Below are 19,313 nucleotides of genomic sequence, written 5' to 3' on the forward strand. Positions count from 1 at the left end.
AGACTGTTCTGCATTAGAAGAGCCGATTATAGCTCATGGGTTGGGTTGAGAAAAATAATAAAACGGCTATCAAAGGAATTTGGGGGGCAGCTCGGGAAACTTGAATATGAATTATGTTAGATGATACTATGAAATTATTAATTTTCTTAGGTTTGATCATGTATTGTGCTTATGTCGGGCTATGTCCTTATTCTTAGGAGATACATACGGACGTCTGTGGGGGTGAAGTATCCGCAACTCTCAAATAATTCGTCAAAAATCAGTGTGCGGGGCTGTGTGCATGGAGACGGTGGGAGAGAGGCCAAATGTTAGCAGTTAATGAACTGGAGGACGGCTATGCGAATGCTCATTGTACTTACTCTTTAAACTTTTCTGTAGATATAAGCCTTTTTTTTTTTTAATTGGGGCGGGGGTGGGGGGGACGCCGTTCAGGGAAGGCCAAGCGCAAAGGCATCCACGAGCCTTACAAAGGCAGCAACGTCGGGAAGGGACGGAAGAGACTTCGCAACAGAACGTCTCCCGCCCTTCCCGGGGCCCTTCCCTGTTGGCGGATCCAGTCACGTGGCGGCGTGGCCCCGCCCACCGCTCCCAGAGGCCCGCGCGCGCCGCCGGCAGTTGGGCCGCTCCTTCCGGCCTGGCAGGGGTGTAAGCGGCAGTGTGGCGGCCATGGAGGGCGAACCTCCCCCGGTGGAGGAGCGGCGGCGGCTGCGGGAGGAGCTGAGCGAGTTCGTGGAGAGCTGCTGCCGGACGCTGGAGGAGGTGACGGCGTCGCTGGGCTGGAGCCTGGACCGGCTGGAGCCCGGGGAGGAGGAGGCGGCCGAGGTGAGAGGCGCGGGGTCCTCCCGGGGGCCCTCAGCCTGCGGAGCGGCGGGCGCGGCCCCGCGTCTGCAGGGCCGTGGGAGGCGCGGGATCCGGCCTGCAGCGCCCGACGCCCCCGGGATGCTCGCACCCACCCCCGGGCTGCGCACCCCCGCGGAACCTCGCCCTAAGGAGCCGAGGGATCGCGGCGGGTGCAGAGCGGAGCGGATGGCCGGGCTGGGGTGTGATTGGGAGATAAGCGGGCGGGTCTCGGGGTGCTGCTCGCGGAGGCGGCAGCGGTTTGCCCTGTCGTCTGTCGCGTGGATTCCGCAGTTGCACCAGACTCGGTGTCGGGAGGGCTTGGGAGTGCAGGTCACCTTTCTCTGCCTCCAGACTGTGCACCGATTCCAGGATTATTAAAGGATGTCAACCTAGAGTCGGTACTAACAGCTCTCCTGGACGTTAGGAAGAGATGTAGGCAAGAGTATTGGGGTGAATAATCCTGATTTTTTATTTTATTTTTTAATGGGATGGGAGGAAGGGAAGTGCTCCAGTGTGGCATCATTATTCATGCGGTCGACGATTCTTTCTGGGTTTACCATTTAAAAAAAACACTTTTGGGAATTCCCTGGCGGTCCAGTGGTTAGGATTCCGCGCTTCCGCTGCAGGGGGCCCGGGTTCAGTTCAATCCCAGGCCTGGGAACTAAGGTCCCGCGTGCTGCTCGGCCAGAGGAGAAGACAGCAGCAACACTTATTATTTGTTTAGAGGTATATTTGAAGCTGCGAATTCCATTGAGTGGGGCCTGCCAAGCCTTTCCACACCGCTGTTTACCCAGCGATTTAGTAAATTTATATTTCTTTTATTAACAGTTAAATAGAGCTTTGTATATGCCACTTACTATACCTCCTTTAATATTCTTAGTTATCCTATGAGGTAGGTACCGTTAGCCACTTTTTACAGATGAGGAAACAAACCAGAAGAGGTGATACTTTGTCCCAGGGCACGTTGCTGATAGGTGGCAGTTAGGATTTGAACCCCCAGGCCTTCTGCTCTGAGAGTCCGTGTGCCTAATTGGCATGCGGCTGCTCTAAAATTCCTCTCTAAAATTCCAAAATTCTGGCAATTGGCTGTGGGTGTGCATCTGACCTTTGCAAAACCAGTGTCTGATATCCAGGAGAGGGACTGGCGTAAACATCCTGGTAAGTGACATTCATACTTCCTAGACCAGGTGCAGTCCAGATAGGCAGTGAATCTTCTCTTTTCTGCTGGAGTGTTTTCATACTGAAGTTGAGCGACCGGTGTCACAGTTCCCACCCTCACAGAGCTCAGCGGCTGGTGGTGGTGATGAGGGGGAATACAGAGAGATCAGCCACTACATTGTAATGTGATAAAGTCTGTGAAGGCTGGGTTGGAATTACTGTAGTGCCAGTTATTGTAGGCTGTGAGGGGATGGCCAGGACTTCCTGGGTAAAGTGAATTCTAAGCTGATAAATGAAAGTGAACTGAATTAGCTAGTGAAGCACAGACAAAGCATCAACAGCATGTGTAGAAATCCAGAGACAAGGGTGTGAGCAGATAGGAAACCTCCGGTAGTTAAGGATAGCCAAGAGCATAGGCTATGGGGAAGGAGGGGAATGATGGTCAGTAGGGGCCAGAGCTTGAAGGGCCTTGTGTCAGCTGTGTTAAAGAATCTAGATTTTTTTTTTTCTTCTTAATGAGAACAGTGGGGGAGGCATGGGAGTTTTTGTTTTTTTCTTTAATTTATTTATTTAATTTATTTATTTTTGGCTGCGTCGGGTCTCTGTTGCTCCACATGGGCTTTCTCTAGCTGTGGCGAGCGGGGGCTACTCTTCATTGGGGTGTGCAGGCTTCTCACTGCGGTGGCTTCTCTTGTTGCGGAGCATGGGCTCTAGGCGCATGGGCTTCAGTAGTTGTGGCTCGCGGGCTCAGTAGTTGCGGCACGTGGGCTCTAGACCACAGGCTCAGTAGTTGTTGCGCATGGGCTTAGTTGCTCCGCAGCACGTGGGATCTTCCCGGACCAGGGCTCGAACCCGCGTCCCCTGCATTGGCAGGAGGATTCTTAATCACTGCACCACCAGGGAAGCCCCGCATGGAAGTATTTTAAGCCAAGACATATCATGATTATACTTGCCTTTTAATAAAATAATAATTGCTTATATTTATTGAATGCTTACTATTTACCAGGCCCTGTCCAAATTGCTTTATGTGTATAAACTCATAGCTCTGTGAGAGAAGTCCTGCTGTTACACCCCTTTTATAGATGAGGAAACTGAGGCAAAGAAAGGTTCAGTACCTTGACGAAGTTCATACAGTCAGTAAGTGGCAGGCCTGGGATTCAAGCTAGCTGCAGTGTGGAGAATAGAAAACAGCCAGACCGGAAGTAGAGAGAGCAGTTAGGCAGTGGCCCTTGTAACCCAGGAGGGAGGTGATGATCTCCTGCATGGGGACATGACAGTGGGCATGGATTATGTGGAAGGATTTCAGAGTTCGTTAGGAGGAAAAAAGACTAGCTGATTGATAGGTGAGGTTGTCCAGGCAGTGAGTGTAAACACATCTTTCAAGAGTTGGGCTTTGGGCTTCCCTGGTGGTGCAGTGGTTGAGAATCTGCCTGCCAATGCAGGGGACACGGGTTCGAGCCCTGGTCTGGGAAGATCCCACATGCCGCGGAGCAACTGGGCCCGTGAGCCACAGCTACTGAGCCTGCGTGTCTGGAGCCTGTGCTCCGCAACAAGAGAGGCCGCGACAGTGAGAGGCCCGCGCACTGCGATGAAGAGTGGCCCCCGCTTGCCCCAACTAGAGAAAGCCCTCGCACAGAAACGAAGACCCAACACAGCCATAAATAAATAAATAAAATAAATAATTAAAAAAAAGAAGAGTTGGGCTTTGATGGGTTGAAGGGGGCAGAGGCTGTAAGGGGGAGAGAGAATGAGGGAGGTTTTTTTTCTTTTTTCTGTATACATACACTCACACAGGGGCGTTGGGAGAGGCCTACAGAAGAGGATATAAAAACATTTAATGGTATAAGTATTTCCTTAAAAATTCTGTACCTTTTTTCTTTGCTTCTGTTTGATCTTTATAGGATGAAGTTGCCATATGCCCTTATGATTCCAATCATCACATGCCTAAGTCGTCTTTAGCAAAGCACATGGTATCTTGTAGATTGAGGAAACTGGGCTATACCAAAGAAGAAGAGGTACCATATATCTATTATGTGTATGTTGTGTAATTCATGCCTTAATAAATTCACAATATTTGGAAGGTACAGTGTGATGTTTTCTGATAAAATAATAGTCATTTGAGGGGTGCAATGGTACTTGCCTCATTTTGCAAATTATTGCAAGAAATGTTTAAATGATATTAATCTGTTGTTGGTTTATCTCAAATCTTAAAATAGTCATATGATACTGAAGAACACTAAGATTTTGTTTTTTTTATTATTTAGGATAAAATGTATAATTCTGACTTTTTCTATGAGAATGCGAAGATACCTTCAGTTACCTTGAGTAAGTATTAATATAATTTAAAAATATCTTAGTGTAGCTGTACCTGTATAGGTATTGATATTTCTTTTTTTTTTTTTTTAATTTATTTATTTTTATTTATTTTTGGCTGCGTTGGGTCTTCGTTGCTGCGCGCAGGCTTTCTCTAGTTGCGGCGAGCAGGGGCTACTCTTCATTGCAGTGCACGGGCTTCTCGTCACAGTGGCTTATCTAGTTGTGGAGCACGGGCTCTAGGCACACAGGCTTCAGTAGTTGCGGCTTGCGGGCTCTGGAGCGCTCAGCAGTTGTGGCGCACGGGCTTAGTTGCTCCTTGTCATGTGGGATCTTCCCAGACTAGGGACTGAACCCGTGTGCCCTGCATTGGCAGGCGGATTCTTAAACACTGCGCCACCAGGGAAGTCTTGATGTTTCAGTTTTGAATTATCAAAAGAATGGACTTTATAAGTATGCTTATGGTTGATTAAGAAGGATATTTCTTTTTTTTTTTTTAAGATTTTTTTTTTTTTTGATGTGGAACGTTTTTTAAAGTCTTTATTGAATTTGTTACAATATTGCTTCCGTTTTATGTTTTTTTGGTTTTTTGGCTGCGAGGCATGTGGGATCTTAGCTCCCCAACCAGGAATCGAACCCGCACCCCCTGTATTGGAAGGCAAAGTCTTAACCACTGGACCGCCAGGGAAGTCCCAAGAGGGATATTTCCTATAGTGACACTAGTTTGCGCAATCTGAAATTTAGAGACCAGGCTTATAATAGGCAATGAAAATCCTCCAAAGCTTTGTACAATAGGACAGATGCCTTCCTTCTTGATTATAACAAAAATCTGGCCACACACATAATTTGACGATAGAACTGAGGATGGAAATGTGTTCCAAGTGTTCACAGCATACATAGAGGTTAAAATCTTGGACTTTGGAATCAGAATGCCCTGAGTCAACTAGTTTTGTCACTAATGGTTGTGTGACTTTCAGTAAGGTAATTAACCTGTTTGTTGCCTAAATTTCTTTATAAAATGCGGATGATGATAATAGCACCCTTGTGAGGATTAAATGATGTAATGATATATGTAATATGGTTAGAATACTGCCTGACACTTAGCTGGGATTCAAGAAATGTTAGATATTATACTGGTTGCTAAAATTTGTAGCAGCTACTGCTGCATGCTTGATTATAGTGTTTTCTGAATTGCTTGAAGTCTGGTTACTTACTGGATTCTAGGTAGATCTGAAAGAATTCTGCATTCAGAGTACCTTGGCAGCACTGTGGGTGTTAAGGTTCTGGAAGGTTTCTCAATGTGCCCAAGGAGCTCGGATTGGAACCCAGTTAATTTCATTGTGGACACTGATGATTCATATTGTATTTATGGATTTTTTTGACAGATAAGGACTCACAATTCCAGATAATTAAACAAGCTAGAGATGCAGTTGGAAACGATGGTGATTATTATAATCAAAGTAAGTGGCATCAGAGTTTGAGCTAATTAATAAAACTGTTTTTCTTCCATAGCACATGTTACTAATTTTCAAGAGAAATCTTATGAGAACAGTTATGAGAAAGGCTAAGTTTTACATTTGACATTAGACTCAGTGCTTGGTGTCAGCTTCATTTGTTAGATATATTCCACTGAGATACACCCGTCTCACCAGGACACTGTTTTAGCTAAGGATTCATGCTTTGGAATTACCTAATAGGTGAGATTGCCTCGTAGATAATCTTTTTAAAATTATGATTATTTAGTAAATAAATCCCATTGAGTAGACTGTCTCACCCTGACATTTCCCCTCTCTCTTGAGAATTAGCCCAGTGTTAAATGTAGGAATGTCGAAATGCAGTGTAAGAGGAAAGGCTCGGGCTAATCTGTCTCCACAGCTACTCCTCAGTGAAACACAAACAACAGTTTTATATACAATTTCAGAGGGTTTGTGGATCTCTGCATGCCCAGTTTTGGAAGGCTGGCTTAAGAGTTTCTGCCTAGGACTTAACTTCAGCAGAGACTAGGTTAGAATTTTTAAGTTTGCGCTTCTAGGAAATTGAAAGAAACCTTAATCCTTCAAAATGATAGAAGAAAACAAGTAAATGGAGTTAACAGATTTCTGACTCTAGGTAGATCATCCAGCCAAAGCTGACTGGCTCTGATAAGAATTCTCAGTTGACTTCTTTAAGCCTCCTGAAGGTAGCTCTTTCTCTGGACATCTTACCTTTTTCTCCCTCACTCTTCTCTTTAGCTGAATGATACTCACCAGCCCATAGTTACGATTTCTTTTCTCCTGTGTCGATGTTCAGGGTCTTAATCCCATTGTTCTAAGCCAGTATCTGGGCTTCATTTCTCCCTCAGTTGCCCTGTGGCTGCAGAAGGAAGTCTTTTTAGTCTGCCTTACATTGGTTCCTTGTAACAGCCAGAAGCATATTTCTTGTATTTCCTGTTTTGAAGATCCCATTTAGTACTTTTTATGCTAAATTGCAGGTTTTATTCTTTGAGGGAGACATTTGACTCTCATCTTATTTGAAGAGATTACTGAGCTATAGTCAGTCAAGCCTTTTTTGACCCCTGTTCCGTTAGTGAACCAATTAAAGTAAAGGATTTTGGTTTTGGTTTTTTTTTGGAGGGGTTACTAGTTAAAGGACTTTTTTTGACCTTAGCTAGTTAGATAGATTTACTGAATTTATTTTAGAGTTGAAAGAGAACTTGGAGATCGTCTAATCCAGCTTCTGCTTTTTAAGGATCAGGAAACAAATCCTGTCTGATAGAGATGATAAAGTTCTGGGGTGCTTGTTCTAAAGGTCCTCAGTGCTTTTATGCTTTAGAGGAGATTTTTTTTTTTCAAAGCTCTCTTATGTATTTCATTTCCCTTTGACAACAAACTTGTGATAGGTTGAACAAGTATTTGCCCTTTCATATTAGATGAAGAAATAGAGGCACACAGAAGTGAATTAACACCCCTTTGCTATAATATAGGAAAGCTGGATTGAGAGCCAAATTCTGAATTTTGCAGATTTGCACATTGAGTTTAATTCTTTACAAAAGCAAAGAATTACTTTGAATGAATTGTTCTTTCAATAGATAGTTAAGAGGAACTTCTATTTGATTTTGAATTTTTGTATTACCTTAAATTAAGACTTAATTGTTAAGAATAACATGTTATATGATCTGTAACCCTCTTTTTAAAACTTTTTTTCATCTGTGTAGAGTTCTGCAATTTCTCAATAGAGATTATTTTTTGTGGCGCCCTTATGTCTTACACATCTAAAATTTTTTACCCCAGGACAAAAATCTCTTTAATACTTTCTTGTTGATGTTTACTCTGAAGGAAGAATGACTAACATGAATAGTTTTATATTTTCCATTTCATTAATATTTTGTTTGTTATGTACTAAATTGTAAGTTTTTTATGTTTTCATTTCATCAGTCACATCAGGTCTAAACTCAAGGTATAGAATTCTCAATTCGTTAATCTTTGTCAAAGCTTGAACAGCCATTAGGTCTACTTATTTATTTTCAGATATAGTTACTTTGGTTAATTTTATAACCAAGATACTAATTTCAGTCATAAACAATCATTTTATAGTTGGTGGTTTATCTTTTTCCTTCAATATTAAAAATTCAAGTTGCTGTACTTCAATTTCATGGCATCTGTTTGGGTGGTGGCCATGATTTGAACATCAGTGTACTACGCTAAAGAACCCCAAAGAGACAGGAGATTATGGTTCTAGACCTGATCTGTTCCTACCACTGGTGAGATGTTGGCAAATCGTTTTACTTCCAAGGGCCTCATTTCTTCATCTCCAGTGTTAGGAAATTGACTCTGTATGAATTCTTCACAAAATTCTGAATTTGTACCTTTAACACGAGTTAACGTTTAATATTGTTAAATATATTATTATTTAATATTAATATTTATTATTAATATTTAATATTGTATCTCACACGTTTGAGATGCCCTGTGATGGTAGAAAGGACTAACACAGAAGAATGAGAGTTCAAGTTATTGAAAAAGTAGATTAGAGTTTCAGTTTGGGATGATGAAAAAGTTTTGGAGATGGATAGAAGTGATGGTTCCACAACAGTGTGAATGTACTAAATGCCACTGAACTGTACACCTGAAAATGGTTAAAATGGTAAATTTCATGTGTATATTTCACCACAGTTTTTAAAAACTACTATAAAAAAAAAGTAGATAGAGGGTCACTGAATTAGTATGATTACAGCTCATTCAGATATACCTCTAAATTGTATAGAAACTTGCATTTGAACTTTTACATTTTGTGGAAATGTAAGCTTATTTAAGTATGTTTATTTATTTTTTTGTCAGAAATATCTATGTTCTGAATGATTTGAATGCAGTTTTGTTGTTTAACTTTTCCTGTACTTTTTCTTTTTCAGTAATTGGGGTGAGTATAAAGAGGAATTAGGAACCTGAATGTACTCCTTATTTAAAGATATGCAGTATCCTTTTTGCAAATGATATCCTTTTAAAAGTATCACTCAAATTTCTAAACTTTATCTTAATCACTGTCACAATATTATAGTCTTGATTTGGAATTTTAGTTGAATTTCAAAGAATTTAACTATCAGTCTTGACCATACAGAAATTTAAGATGAATAAAGAAAACTCCAAAATATTTTAAGGAGGAAATTATACTTCTTTGTTTAAAAAGAACAGAGAGAGGTTTATATGGAGCTTGTTTATAATACATCAGTGTTTTCTAATCTTTTGTATTTTTCTCCCAGAATATATAACCTATATTCAGATAAATTAGGTTTATCAAAGCCATCTCAGTTTTATATTATAAAATTAAATGTTTTAACATCTGGCTTTCCCTAGCGTCTACCAGAATTAGAGTAAGATTGATTGAAAGGGAGGGAACCCTCCTTCCGCACTGATTCAGAAGCCTTCTGCTAGTACAGATGGTTATCTCTAGCTGTTACACCACGGACTCAGATTCAGTGTAGCTCTCCTCTTAATTTGTCGACAAATGTAAAGTCACCTCTTTTCTTGTGTTGTAACGCTTAGTTCCTAGGGTGCTCTCATTTGAATTTTTGTTTTGCCTCTTTACCTAGAAAGTCAGTGAGGTTAAACTTCATCAAATATCAGTATTTGAGAAGAGCTACAGATTTTACATTGTTCTGTGAACCTAAGTTATTACTTTAGGGTAACTAGCAAACATTAAAAGGATTCCTTTAGTAGCTCATGTTCTTTGTTTGCATTCGTGAATAATGAAGTCTAGAAAGAATCGTTTTAAATTGCTTTATTTACAGTTACAGTAATTTTTTTGTTTCTTTGAGAAAATTTGAATCTCAAAACAAATTTTCTTCAATGTTTAATACATCATATCAAGGTATTGTATTTACTTTTTTTCATTAATGAGCAGATTTTCGAAAGTTCTATGACTTTGGGGGGCGGGTATTGTTAACGTTTTTCAGTTAATTTGGTGAAGCCAATATACTGCTTCTTCCGAAAATTAAATCAGAGTTAGTCTCAGTCTGTCTTTCTCTGGTCTTTCTTGGGATTTCTGCTACTTAACTGTTTCTTGGTCCCTAGCTCCAAGTCAGTGCACAAATGGGATGTATTTTGACTATGGAACATCTAGCTTGATGTCTCACAAAAAATGATATTTTTTACACATTTTTCATATTTCTATTATTTATCTTCAAAGGGACTGTAATGTGTATTACCTATTAAAAACATTTTTTCCCAGCTTTTATGGGGAAAAGCGTATAGACAGAAAGAAAGTTAATATCTACTTTTACAGTATGGGTAGCCTTTTAAAAGTTTTTTTTCTTAGCAAATTGTCTCATAGTTATTACTGCCTGCCTTCATGGGATCTGTCTTAACATTGTTGGAAAGAATAGCAAGCGTCCACAACAGCAAACGTTCTGTGGATGTAGCATTCAGGATAGAGTCAATGTTGACCGTTATCACACAGATTGATGTTTTGTATGTTTAGGGATTACCATGAAAACAGATTGCTTGTGTTAATTTAATGTTGCATTATTACAGCACATGTTTAAAGATAAGTATAGTAGATCATAAATCCACAAAGCTTCATGTATTGTTTATTCTTGTGATTTTATTTTTACTCTAGGGATGTATTCTTCATTGCCTGTTGAAGTTCCTCTGAATCACAAACGGTTTGTTTGTGATCTAACCCAAGCCGATCGTCTTGCCCTCTATGATTTTGTAATCGAGGAGACAAAGAAAAAGCGCTCAGATTCTCAAAGTATTGAAAATGACAGCGATCTCTTTGTAGACTTGGCTGCCAAAGTCAATCAAGGTTTGAGACGAATATCATAGTTTTCTATTTCTTAATTGTCATTCCATCCTTTGAGTGTTATTAAGATGACTTGTCAGGCCACTTTGAGTTGGAATAGGATGGTTTTGTATCATCTGATATTCACATATATATTAAGATGTTTACTTAGTACTTGAAATTTTGCTCTCTGATTGTTACATTAAGCATACCTTACTTCTGTAAGAATGTTCCTTGAGCTGGGCTGTTACTTTCATTTCTGTACCTAAGCACTCTTATGTTCAGTTAATGGTCAGAGAAAAGGAATGCTATAAAACTTAGTCCATTTATATAACAGAATTTTTAGAATATTTTTGAGTCCTATATTATTGCAATACATTAAAGCATGTTGAAATACCGGATGATTATGGTGTTCCTTCCCACTAATTCATAAGAATTTATAGCTTCTGAGGATGTAATAATTTTATTTTGTTCTTTTATTAGATAATAGTCGAAAAAGTCCAAAATCTTACCTTGAAATCCTGGCAGAAGTGAGAGATTATAAAAGAAGACGCCAGTCCTATAGAGCTAAGAATGTTCACATAACCAAGAAATCATATACTGAGGTAAGTTTTACATAATTGTATAGAGCTTTGTTGAACACAGAGATTTCCCTTAGATAGTTGTCCTCTATCCCATGGATTTCCACAGTTCCTTAGAGGTTTTCTGAGAGGAAGTGGCTCCACGGTGGCCACACCTGCTTTGTATTTGCTCCATCACTCTCAGACCCACCCTTTACCAGACAAAGGCTTTTCAGGGTACAAAGCCCTTCTATAAAGAGGTTGTGCAATCTTACAAAAACACTGCTTTTGAGAAAGTGGTATTACATCACGATGAGAACATAGATTTTGGCTTTAGACAGACCTGGGCTTGAGTTTTGATTCTGCGGTTTATCATTGGCTGTTTGACTTGGGCAAATTATTTGAGCTTTTTAAGGTTCAGATTTTTTCATTTTATAGTAATACAGACTGCAGGATTATTGTGAGAAGTAATTGAAATAATGCTTATGGACAAAGAAATTGTTCAGTAAGTAGTTATCTTTTTTGGCAGAAATTTTAGTGTACTTTTATGTACTTTACTAAACATTTGGGCTTAAGAAATGTCTTGGTATAAATTATTTGTAATTTATATTATAAAATAATTTTATGTATATTATAAAATTTAAGTACATTAACCTCTTGATGTATATCTAGACTTATTTTCAGATGTCATTTAGTGGGTAGAGTTGATGAATTTTTGGTACACGAATCACCTTGCCTAGACTCTAAATGATTTCCTTATTGAATCTCTAATTGTTCCCATGTTATTTTTTCCTTCCTTCTATGATTTCAGAGACCTTCCATAATCTGGCCTCATTTTACCGAGCGTTTTCTTTTGCTTTAGTCAAGCCTGTCTGTTAAACTGTATCTGATCACACGTATTTATTCTTACCTCAGTATCCTAATACATGTTGTCTCATCTGCGGTGCCTTTTGTTTTGCTGTTTAGAAGCTTGATGCCCACTCACTGTTTCCATGGGTGTTGATGGCTCAGAGCCATCTGCCGGCTTACTGCACTCATGCTCTGTACCGACGGCTTAGCACTTAGTTTTATGCTGTGCTTTTTACAATGAAAGCACGTGTTTTAGACTCACCTTACTGGGCGTCGCCCTAGTGATTCTTAGAGTCCCTCAAATCCTTGGTGGTTCAACACTTGTTTCTTCTCTGGTCTCATAACCTTGAACTCAAGTGTAAGTGTCGTTGCTAAGTGTTCTTTACAATTTTATGGTTAACTTTTTTTTTTTTTTAATAAATTTATTTATTTATTTATTTAGTTTTTGGCTGCGTTGGGTCTTCGTAGCTGCTCACGGGCTTTCTCTGGTTGCGGCGAGCGGGGGCTACTCTTCGTTGTGGTGCGTGGGCTTCTCATTGCGGTGGCTTCTCTTGTTGCGGAGCACGGGCTCTAGGTGCACGGGCTTCAGTAGTTGTGGCACGTGGGCTCAGTAGTTGTGGCTCGTGGGCTCTAGAGCGCAGGCTCAGTAGTTGTGGTGCACGGGCTTAGTTGCTCCGCGGCATGTGGGATCTTCCCGGACCAGGGATCGAACCCGTGTCCCCTGCATTGGCAGGCGGATTCTTAACCACTGCGCCACCAGGGAAGTCCCTGAGCAGCTCTCTTATCTGAAATTCGGTACTTAACTCTCCGTAGGTGATTCGGGATGTGATCAACGTGCACATGGAGGAACTCAGCAGCCACTGGCAGGAGGAGGAGCAGGAGAAAGCAGAGGACGATGCGGAAAAGTATGTCAATGCGTCAATTGGTGAAAATAGTTCTCTTTTTATTCTGTCACCTGTAATTGTTCAACTGAATTTTAGCGCCTCCAAGACCATTAGTAGCACACTGTAATTCATCAGAACGCTTATTGTTCTTTATTTTACCACAGTTGTAAAACATACCATTAAGAGCTAAGCTTCTTTGCCTGCCCTCTTATCTGGAGTGCAAGGTTATACGTATTTAGTCTCTATCTGTCACTGGTCTGGTACAGAATATTGAGCTTTAGGCTGGTCTGTACTGGAGACCGTGGTTAAAACTAACTGTTTAATGTTCTTTCTGTTTCAGGAACAAAGAAAGGCGGTCGGCTTCAGTAGACTCACGGCAGTCTGGGGGAAGCTATCTGGATGCGGAGTGTTCACGACATAGAAGGGATCGGAGTAGGAGCCCACATAAACGCAAAAGAAACAAAGATAAGGATAAACACTGGGACTCAAGAAGAAGGAAAGAGAGGTAAGCCCAACACTGCATCATTCGCTGTCGAATTGTTGATGTTTGAGAAGCAAAAGGTCCTCCTGTCATAGGCCATGCTGAGAAAATGGCTTGTAAGTAAAGTAAGGTGAGGAGAGTAAACAATTGATGAAGATTCTTAACATTCTTCCGGTTTCAGTTCAAATATCCACAGCTCTATCTGCCTGATTGGTACGGTTTCCCTTTTTTATTACTTGTTTCCTCACCAGGAGATGGGAAAGTAATGTCTAGGTAGAAAGTTAATCGTGTTAAAAAGGTGTTTGCCTAGCTCTTTCTTCAGTCCTTTCTGTGTCCCTCTCTCCCTTTCTTGTTTCTCTTTCTCATCCTTTCTTTCTCTTGCTAATTCATCAGATAAAGGATGTTATAAAGTCAGAGAGAAGGTCTAAGCTTTAATGGCAGTCAGTTTTGCCCTTGTTGGTATTCCTGATAAAATTGTGAAAGCTGGGGAGATATAAAGTAATACTGAAATAATGAATTCAAATTGACCGAGGTCTGTTCCTGTATCCAGCTGCTTACTGGGCATCTCCGTGGATCTCAGATTTATCAGGTCTACACCTGAGCTTGTCTTTTTCTTGGTCTGCTCCTCTTCGGCCAGTACTCCTGTCCTGGTTAATGGATGACCATCATCTGTTCACCTGAGCCAGAAGTCGGGGACTCATGCTCGAAGCTCCCTTTTACTCCTTCCCGTCTGGTCCTAATTGTCAGTTTTGTGTGAAGATCCCTCACGTGCTCCTCCTCCTCTCTGTCCCTAAGGCTGCCATCTTCCTAATTGTTCTGTCTGTAAGCTTGTCCCATGTGGATCCATCCCTGCCCTGCTGCCAGACGGAACTTTCACCTCTTAAAACTCCTCAGCGGTAGAGTTCACGTTCTTTAGAACAGCTCTCGAGACCTCCAGGAGCAGGGCACCTGCCTGCCTACCTTGTATTTTGCCCCTACCCCGTGAAATACATAACTTCTGCTCTAGCCAGCCCGGCTTACTCACAGTTCCTCGTCCATACTGTGCCTCATCCATGCCTTTCCACCTCATGTTCTGCTGCCTGATTTTTTTTTTTTTTTAATATTTATTTATTTATTTGTTTGTTTGGTAGCGCTGAGTCTTAGTTTGGGCACTTGGGCTCCTTACTTGCAGCTCACTGCCATTCGAACTCTTAGTGGTGACATGCATGTGGGATCTGGTTCCCTGACCAGGGACTGAACCCGGGCCGCCTGCATTGGGAGCACGGAGTCTTAACCACTGTGCCACCAGGGGAGTCCTTTAAGCCTGCTCGGTAAACTCCTCCTCATCCTTTAAGACCCAGCTTAGTCATTTCCATGAAGCCTTTTTCACTCATTCAAACAGAGCTGATCTTTCCCATTTTGTTACCACTCTACCCAGCACCTACTTTTTATTGAACGTAAGTTATTTCTCTCTCTACTAGACTGAGCTCGTTGAAAGCAGGTCCATGCCTTATTTAGTATTATTTGCACAGTGCTTGTCTAGTAATAGGCTTTTAAATGATACCTCTCCAGGGCCGGTGGCGATCAGGAATTAGTAAGACTTATTGGTTTAATAATTTTGCTCATCTTATTATCATTCAGTTCATAGAGTTAAAGCTAGCTATGATTTAGTCCTTCTCTTATAAAAATGAAATATTTGCTTAGTAAACCCTTTTGATTCATTTAATGCATGATAATCTGTGATAATTATGCACACGTTAACTCTTTTTTTTTTAAGTAAATTTATTTTATTTATTTATTTTTGGTTGCGTGGGCCTTTGTTGCTGTGAGCGGGCTTTCTCTAGTTGCGGCGAGCGGGGGCTACTCTTCGTTGCGGCGCGCGGGCTTCTCATTGCCGTGGCTTCTCTTGTTGCAGAGCACGGGCTCCAGGCGCACGGGCTTCAATAGTTGTGGCGTGCAGGCTCAGTAGTTGTGGCTCGCGGGCTCTAGAGCGCAGGCTCAGTAGTTGTGGCACACAGGTGTAGCTGCTCCGCGGCATGTGGGATCTTCCCGGACCAGGGCTCGAACCCGTGCGCCCTGCATTGGCAGGCGGATTCTTGACCACTGCGCCACCCGGAAAGCCCCTGCACACGTTAACTCTTGATTAGCTATCAGAAATTGTGCTGTCTCACTTCTTCTGGTTGTCAGTGCTTCTTCCACTTAAGTAATTTTTGACATGTCCAGTCAGTCCCTATGGACTCATGTATGTTAGAGAGCCTCAAAATCTAAACATGAGTCATCTTCCGTTAGAGAGGATAAACTGAGTATTAGCAGGAAACACTTCTCAGTAGGATAGTCTTTGAGGGCCACCCCTGAGAGGGAATGAACTGTGGAAGCTGAGATGGGGGCCAGGGTGAGGAGATCAGACATCTGAACTCCTCCTATGACTCCAGCATCCTGTTTGCCATGAACTCTCAGGGCATCAACCGGGTACATATAGTCAGAGTTAATTTTAAAGTGTAACTCCAAAGCGCAGGTAAAAAATCCATTTTCCTTATCCCCATCTCAATTTTGTCCTGTAGTTTTAATGATGCATTTTTTATATCTACTCCTAAAAAAAGTCACTGTTCAGTTTTAAGGGCATGTTTTAACTTGTTCTGGTTTGTATCTGATGTCAGTATATGACTGTGAATTATTATTTTAAAGCTTTGATGTTAAAGTGCCTGTCATTTATAATTTTTTTTTCACCCCTTTCATTTCAGGGATGGGGAAAGACATCATAGTCATAAAAGAAGAAAGCAAAAAATGTAAACGAAGTATTTGTGCGTGTATTAATTATGTTTATGCCATGGTAACCAGTATGCTGATATTTTTATCATAATTGCTTTGAGTGGGAGAATGTGCTTATATGAACTGTTTAGTGCTCAGATCATTATTTTTCAATCAATACTTAAACCTCAAACCATGAGTACATTGATTATGCCCTAGAACTTTGTTTTCCTTATATTTTAATGGATGATTGCCTCCTATTACTCATTATGTTTCATTCTTTTTTGATAAATTATGTATCAGAAAATTATTTAATTAAAGTGAATATTTAAACTATATAACTAATACATAAATGCATTGTTACTGTAAAAAATTAAACCTTACAGATAAGGCTAAAGAACGATTGGAGCACCATGTGTGATCCCTGTGGCCACCCCAGGGGGTAACCACGGGTGAACTGTAAAAGGGAAAAACCTAAATATTCATCAGAAGGGGAAAGGCCTGGCTAAGTAAAATGTGGTATAGTCACATGATAGATTACTATATTGGATTTAAAGAAATAAACTATATTATCATGAATAGATCTCAGAGACATGCTAAATGAAAATAAACAAGTTTCAGAAACATATGTACAAGTTATATCTATGTACAAAACAATACTGTACATCTTCTCTGGCTGTATATGAATGTAAATACAGTTGTAAAGGTTCAGAAGAGCTCATCCCAAACTCCCACCAGTGATTATTTGAGGGAGGAGGTATAAATGGGAGAAAGGATGGAAACCAGCATTGGGAGGGTGGTCAAAGGGAACTTCAGCTTCATCCATTATGCATTAATTGTTTAAAAATAAGGTAGTATTTGTGTTTCACTTGTTAATTAAAAATATACTGTCATTTTGTTTTTTGTAAATAAAGTTGATTGAGGTACTGTTTACATACAGTAAAATACATTCATTTTAAGTGCACATTTCATTGAGGTTTTTTTTGGGTTTTTAAAATTAATTAATTAATTATTTATTTATTTTTGGCTGTGTTGGGTCTTCGTTTCTGTGCGAGGGCTCTCTCCAATTGCGGCAAGTGGGGGCCACTCTTCATCGCGGTGCGCGGGCCTCTCACTGTCGCGGCCTCTCCTGTTGCAGAGCACAGGCTCCAGACGCGCAGGCTCAGTAATTGTGGCTCACAGGCCTAGTCGCTCCGCGGCATGTGGGATCTTCCCAGACCAGGGCTCGAACCCGTGTCCCCTGCACTGGCAGGCAGATTCTCAACCACTGCGCCACCCGGGAAGCCCTTCATTGAGTTTTGACAAACTTATACCCCCCACCATGTATCCTTCATCTCAATCAAGATAGAGAACATTTCCGTCTCCCTCAGAAGTTCCCTTATACCCCTTTTCCCAATCAGTTTCTCTACCACCAGCCCTAAGCAACCACAGATCTGCTTTTTGTTACTGTTGATCATATACATCTTTTCTAGCATTCATGTAAGTGGAATGCTGCAACACAGTACTTGCCTCTTCACGGACTGGTCCGTGTGGTGTGTGCGTCGGTAGTCTGTTCCTTCTCGTTGCTGGTAGTATAGTATAGTCTGTTGTATGCCAGGTTGTTCAGTTGAATCTTTGGCATTAAATGTTAAACATCTCACATCTGAAGAGCAGTATCTGGGAAACCCAGGTTAAAGAGTCCAAGGTGGGTTCCAAATAGAAAGGAAACCTTGATTATGTGAGTAAGTAACTGACAACGCCAGAAAGGTTGACTGGATTTAGATCAGATTGGCTGCTAGGTTCAGGGGTGGAAGAAGCTCTCCAATTTATAAGGTGAGAATCAACGGGTCGCTTGCCAGTATGAAGCCCTATGAGTGCCGTTGTACTTAATTTCTCAGTATATAAAATTCAGATTGAAAAGTCTTAAAAACAAGGACTTTGTGGAGTTACCATAATGTTGAGCCATATGAAATTGCTGCTTTTGTAGGTCAAATCCATTTGAATGATCAGCAGTTTCATATAGTATAACTTAATTTATAATATTGTTTTTCATTATGATTTCAATGACTTTACTAACTAGAAGATGTACTTGGGCTTTTAGTATGAGAGAAGGGGAAAGGAGTAAGGTGGTGGGATTGGGGAAAAATAGGATAGTGTTTTTTTAATGTCTTGCTGGATTCACTTGTTTGCAAAAATTTGCCAAATTTTTGTTAAGGTGTCTCCGTTCATGAGGTATATCAGTCTGTAGTTTACTTGTAATGTCTGTCTGGTTTTTGGTATCAAGATAATGATGGCTGGGAAAGTTTCCTTCGTCTTATTATCTGGAATTGTGAAAAATTGATACTATTCCTTTTTAGGTGTTTGGTAGAATTTACCAGTGAAGCCATCTGGGACTGGAGTGTTCTTTGTGGGAAGGTTTTTATCTATGAATTTAATATACTGAATCTATTTCAAGGTATCTGTTTCTTCTTGAGTAAACTTAGATAGAAAAAGAGATTGAATTAAGCCCACATTAAGCAGAAGGAAGAAAACAATAAAGAACATAAATCAGTGAAATAGAAAACTGGAAAGCAATAGAGTAAAAGAAACCAAAAGCTGGTTTTTCAGAAAGGTGAATACACTTGATAAGCCTCTAGGCAGATGACTCTAGCCAGGAGGAAAAAAAGAAAGTAATTGGTATCAAGAATGAATGTGGAGATGTTGCTAAAGATTCTACAGACTTTAAAATGATAGAAAGGGAATATTATGCCAGTAAATTCAACAATTTAGATGAAATGGGTAAATTCCTTGAAATACCCAAATTACCTAAGTTTACTCAAGAAGAAACATACCTCAATCAATGTAATTTACCATATTGATGTGCTAAAGAAAAACCGTATGATCCTCCATAGATGCAGAGAAAACATGATAAAGTTCAATACCTATTTAGGGCTTTAAAAAAAAAAACTCGGCAAACTAGAAATGGAAGGGAGCCTCCTCACCTTGCAAAGGGACATCTACAAAACACTGTAGATGTTTTATAGTGAAGGATTGCATAATTTTTCCTATGACTGGGAGCAAGGCAAAGATGTCTGCTCTTGCCACTTCTATTCAACACTGTACTGAGGTCCTAACTGGTACAATAATGCAATAGAAAGAAAGAAAATGTGTATAGATTGGAAAGGATGAAGTAGTAATTGTCTTAATTCACAGATGACATAATCACCTATGTAGAGATTTACCAAAAAAACCCTACTAGAACTCATAAATTTAGCAAGGTCAATTCAT

At 40.5% G+C, this 19,313-nt stretch overlaps 1 protein-coding gene across 2 annotated transcripts; it reads left to right on the forward strand.

Moving 5' to 3' along the window:
- The first annotated feature begins 642 nt into the window (after positions 1-642).
- SNRNP48 (small nuclear ribonucleoprotein U11/U12 subunit 48) lies at positions 643-16,986 on the forward strand. Of its 2 annotated transcripts, XM_061194802.1 has the most exons (9): positions 643-822; positions 3,900-4,013; positions 4,263-4,323; positions 5,697-5,771; positions 10,402-10,590; positions 11,050-11,171; positions 12,789-12,880; positions 13,200-13,364; positions 16,061-16,986. In XM_061194802.1, the coding sequence occupies exons 1-9, from the start codon at positions 667-669 to the stop codon at positions 16,107-16,109; spliced, it is 1,023 nt and encodes a 340-aa protein (XP_061050785.1). In that variant the 5' UTR covers positions 643-666; the 3' UTR covers positions 16,110-16,986. The 2 variants fall into 2 exon arrangements, with proteins under 2 accessions (XP_061050785.1, XP_061050786.1); XM_061194803.1 differs by lacking the exon at positions 3,900-4,013.
- Positions 16,987-19,313: the final 2,327 nt, after the last annotated feature.

The sequence above is a fragment of the Eubalaena glacialis genome, chromosome 7, assembly GCF_028564815.1.
Source record: "Eubalaena glacialis isolate mEubGla1 chromosome 7, mEubGla1.1.hap2.+ XY, whole genome shotgun sequence".
In the NCBI taxonomy this organism is placed as follows: Eukaryota; Metazoa; Chordata; class Mammalia; order Artiodactyla; family Balaenidae; genus Eubalaena; species Eubalaena glacialis.

Bases quoted from the DNA above. Each gene is read 5' to 3' on its own strand.
- SNRNP48 (XM_061194802.1), top strand. From the start codon at position 667: ATGGAGGGCGAACCTCCCCCGGTGGAGGAGCGGCGGCGGCTGCGGGAG. The intron at 4,014-4,262 runs GTACCATATATC...TTTATTATTTAG, and splicing joins GCTATACCAAAGAAGAAGAG to GATAAAATGTATAATTCTGA. The intron at 13,365-16,060 runs GTAAGCCCAACA...CTTTCATTTCAG, and splicing joins TCAAGAAGAAGGAAAGAGAG to GGATGGGGAAAGACATCATA.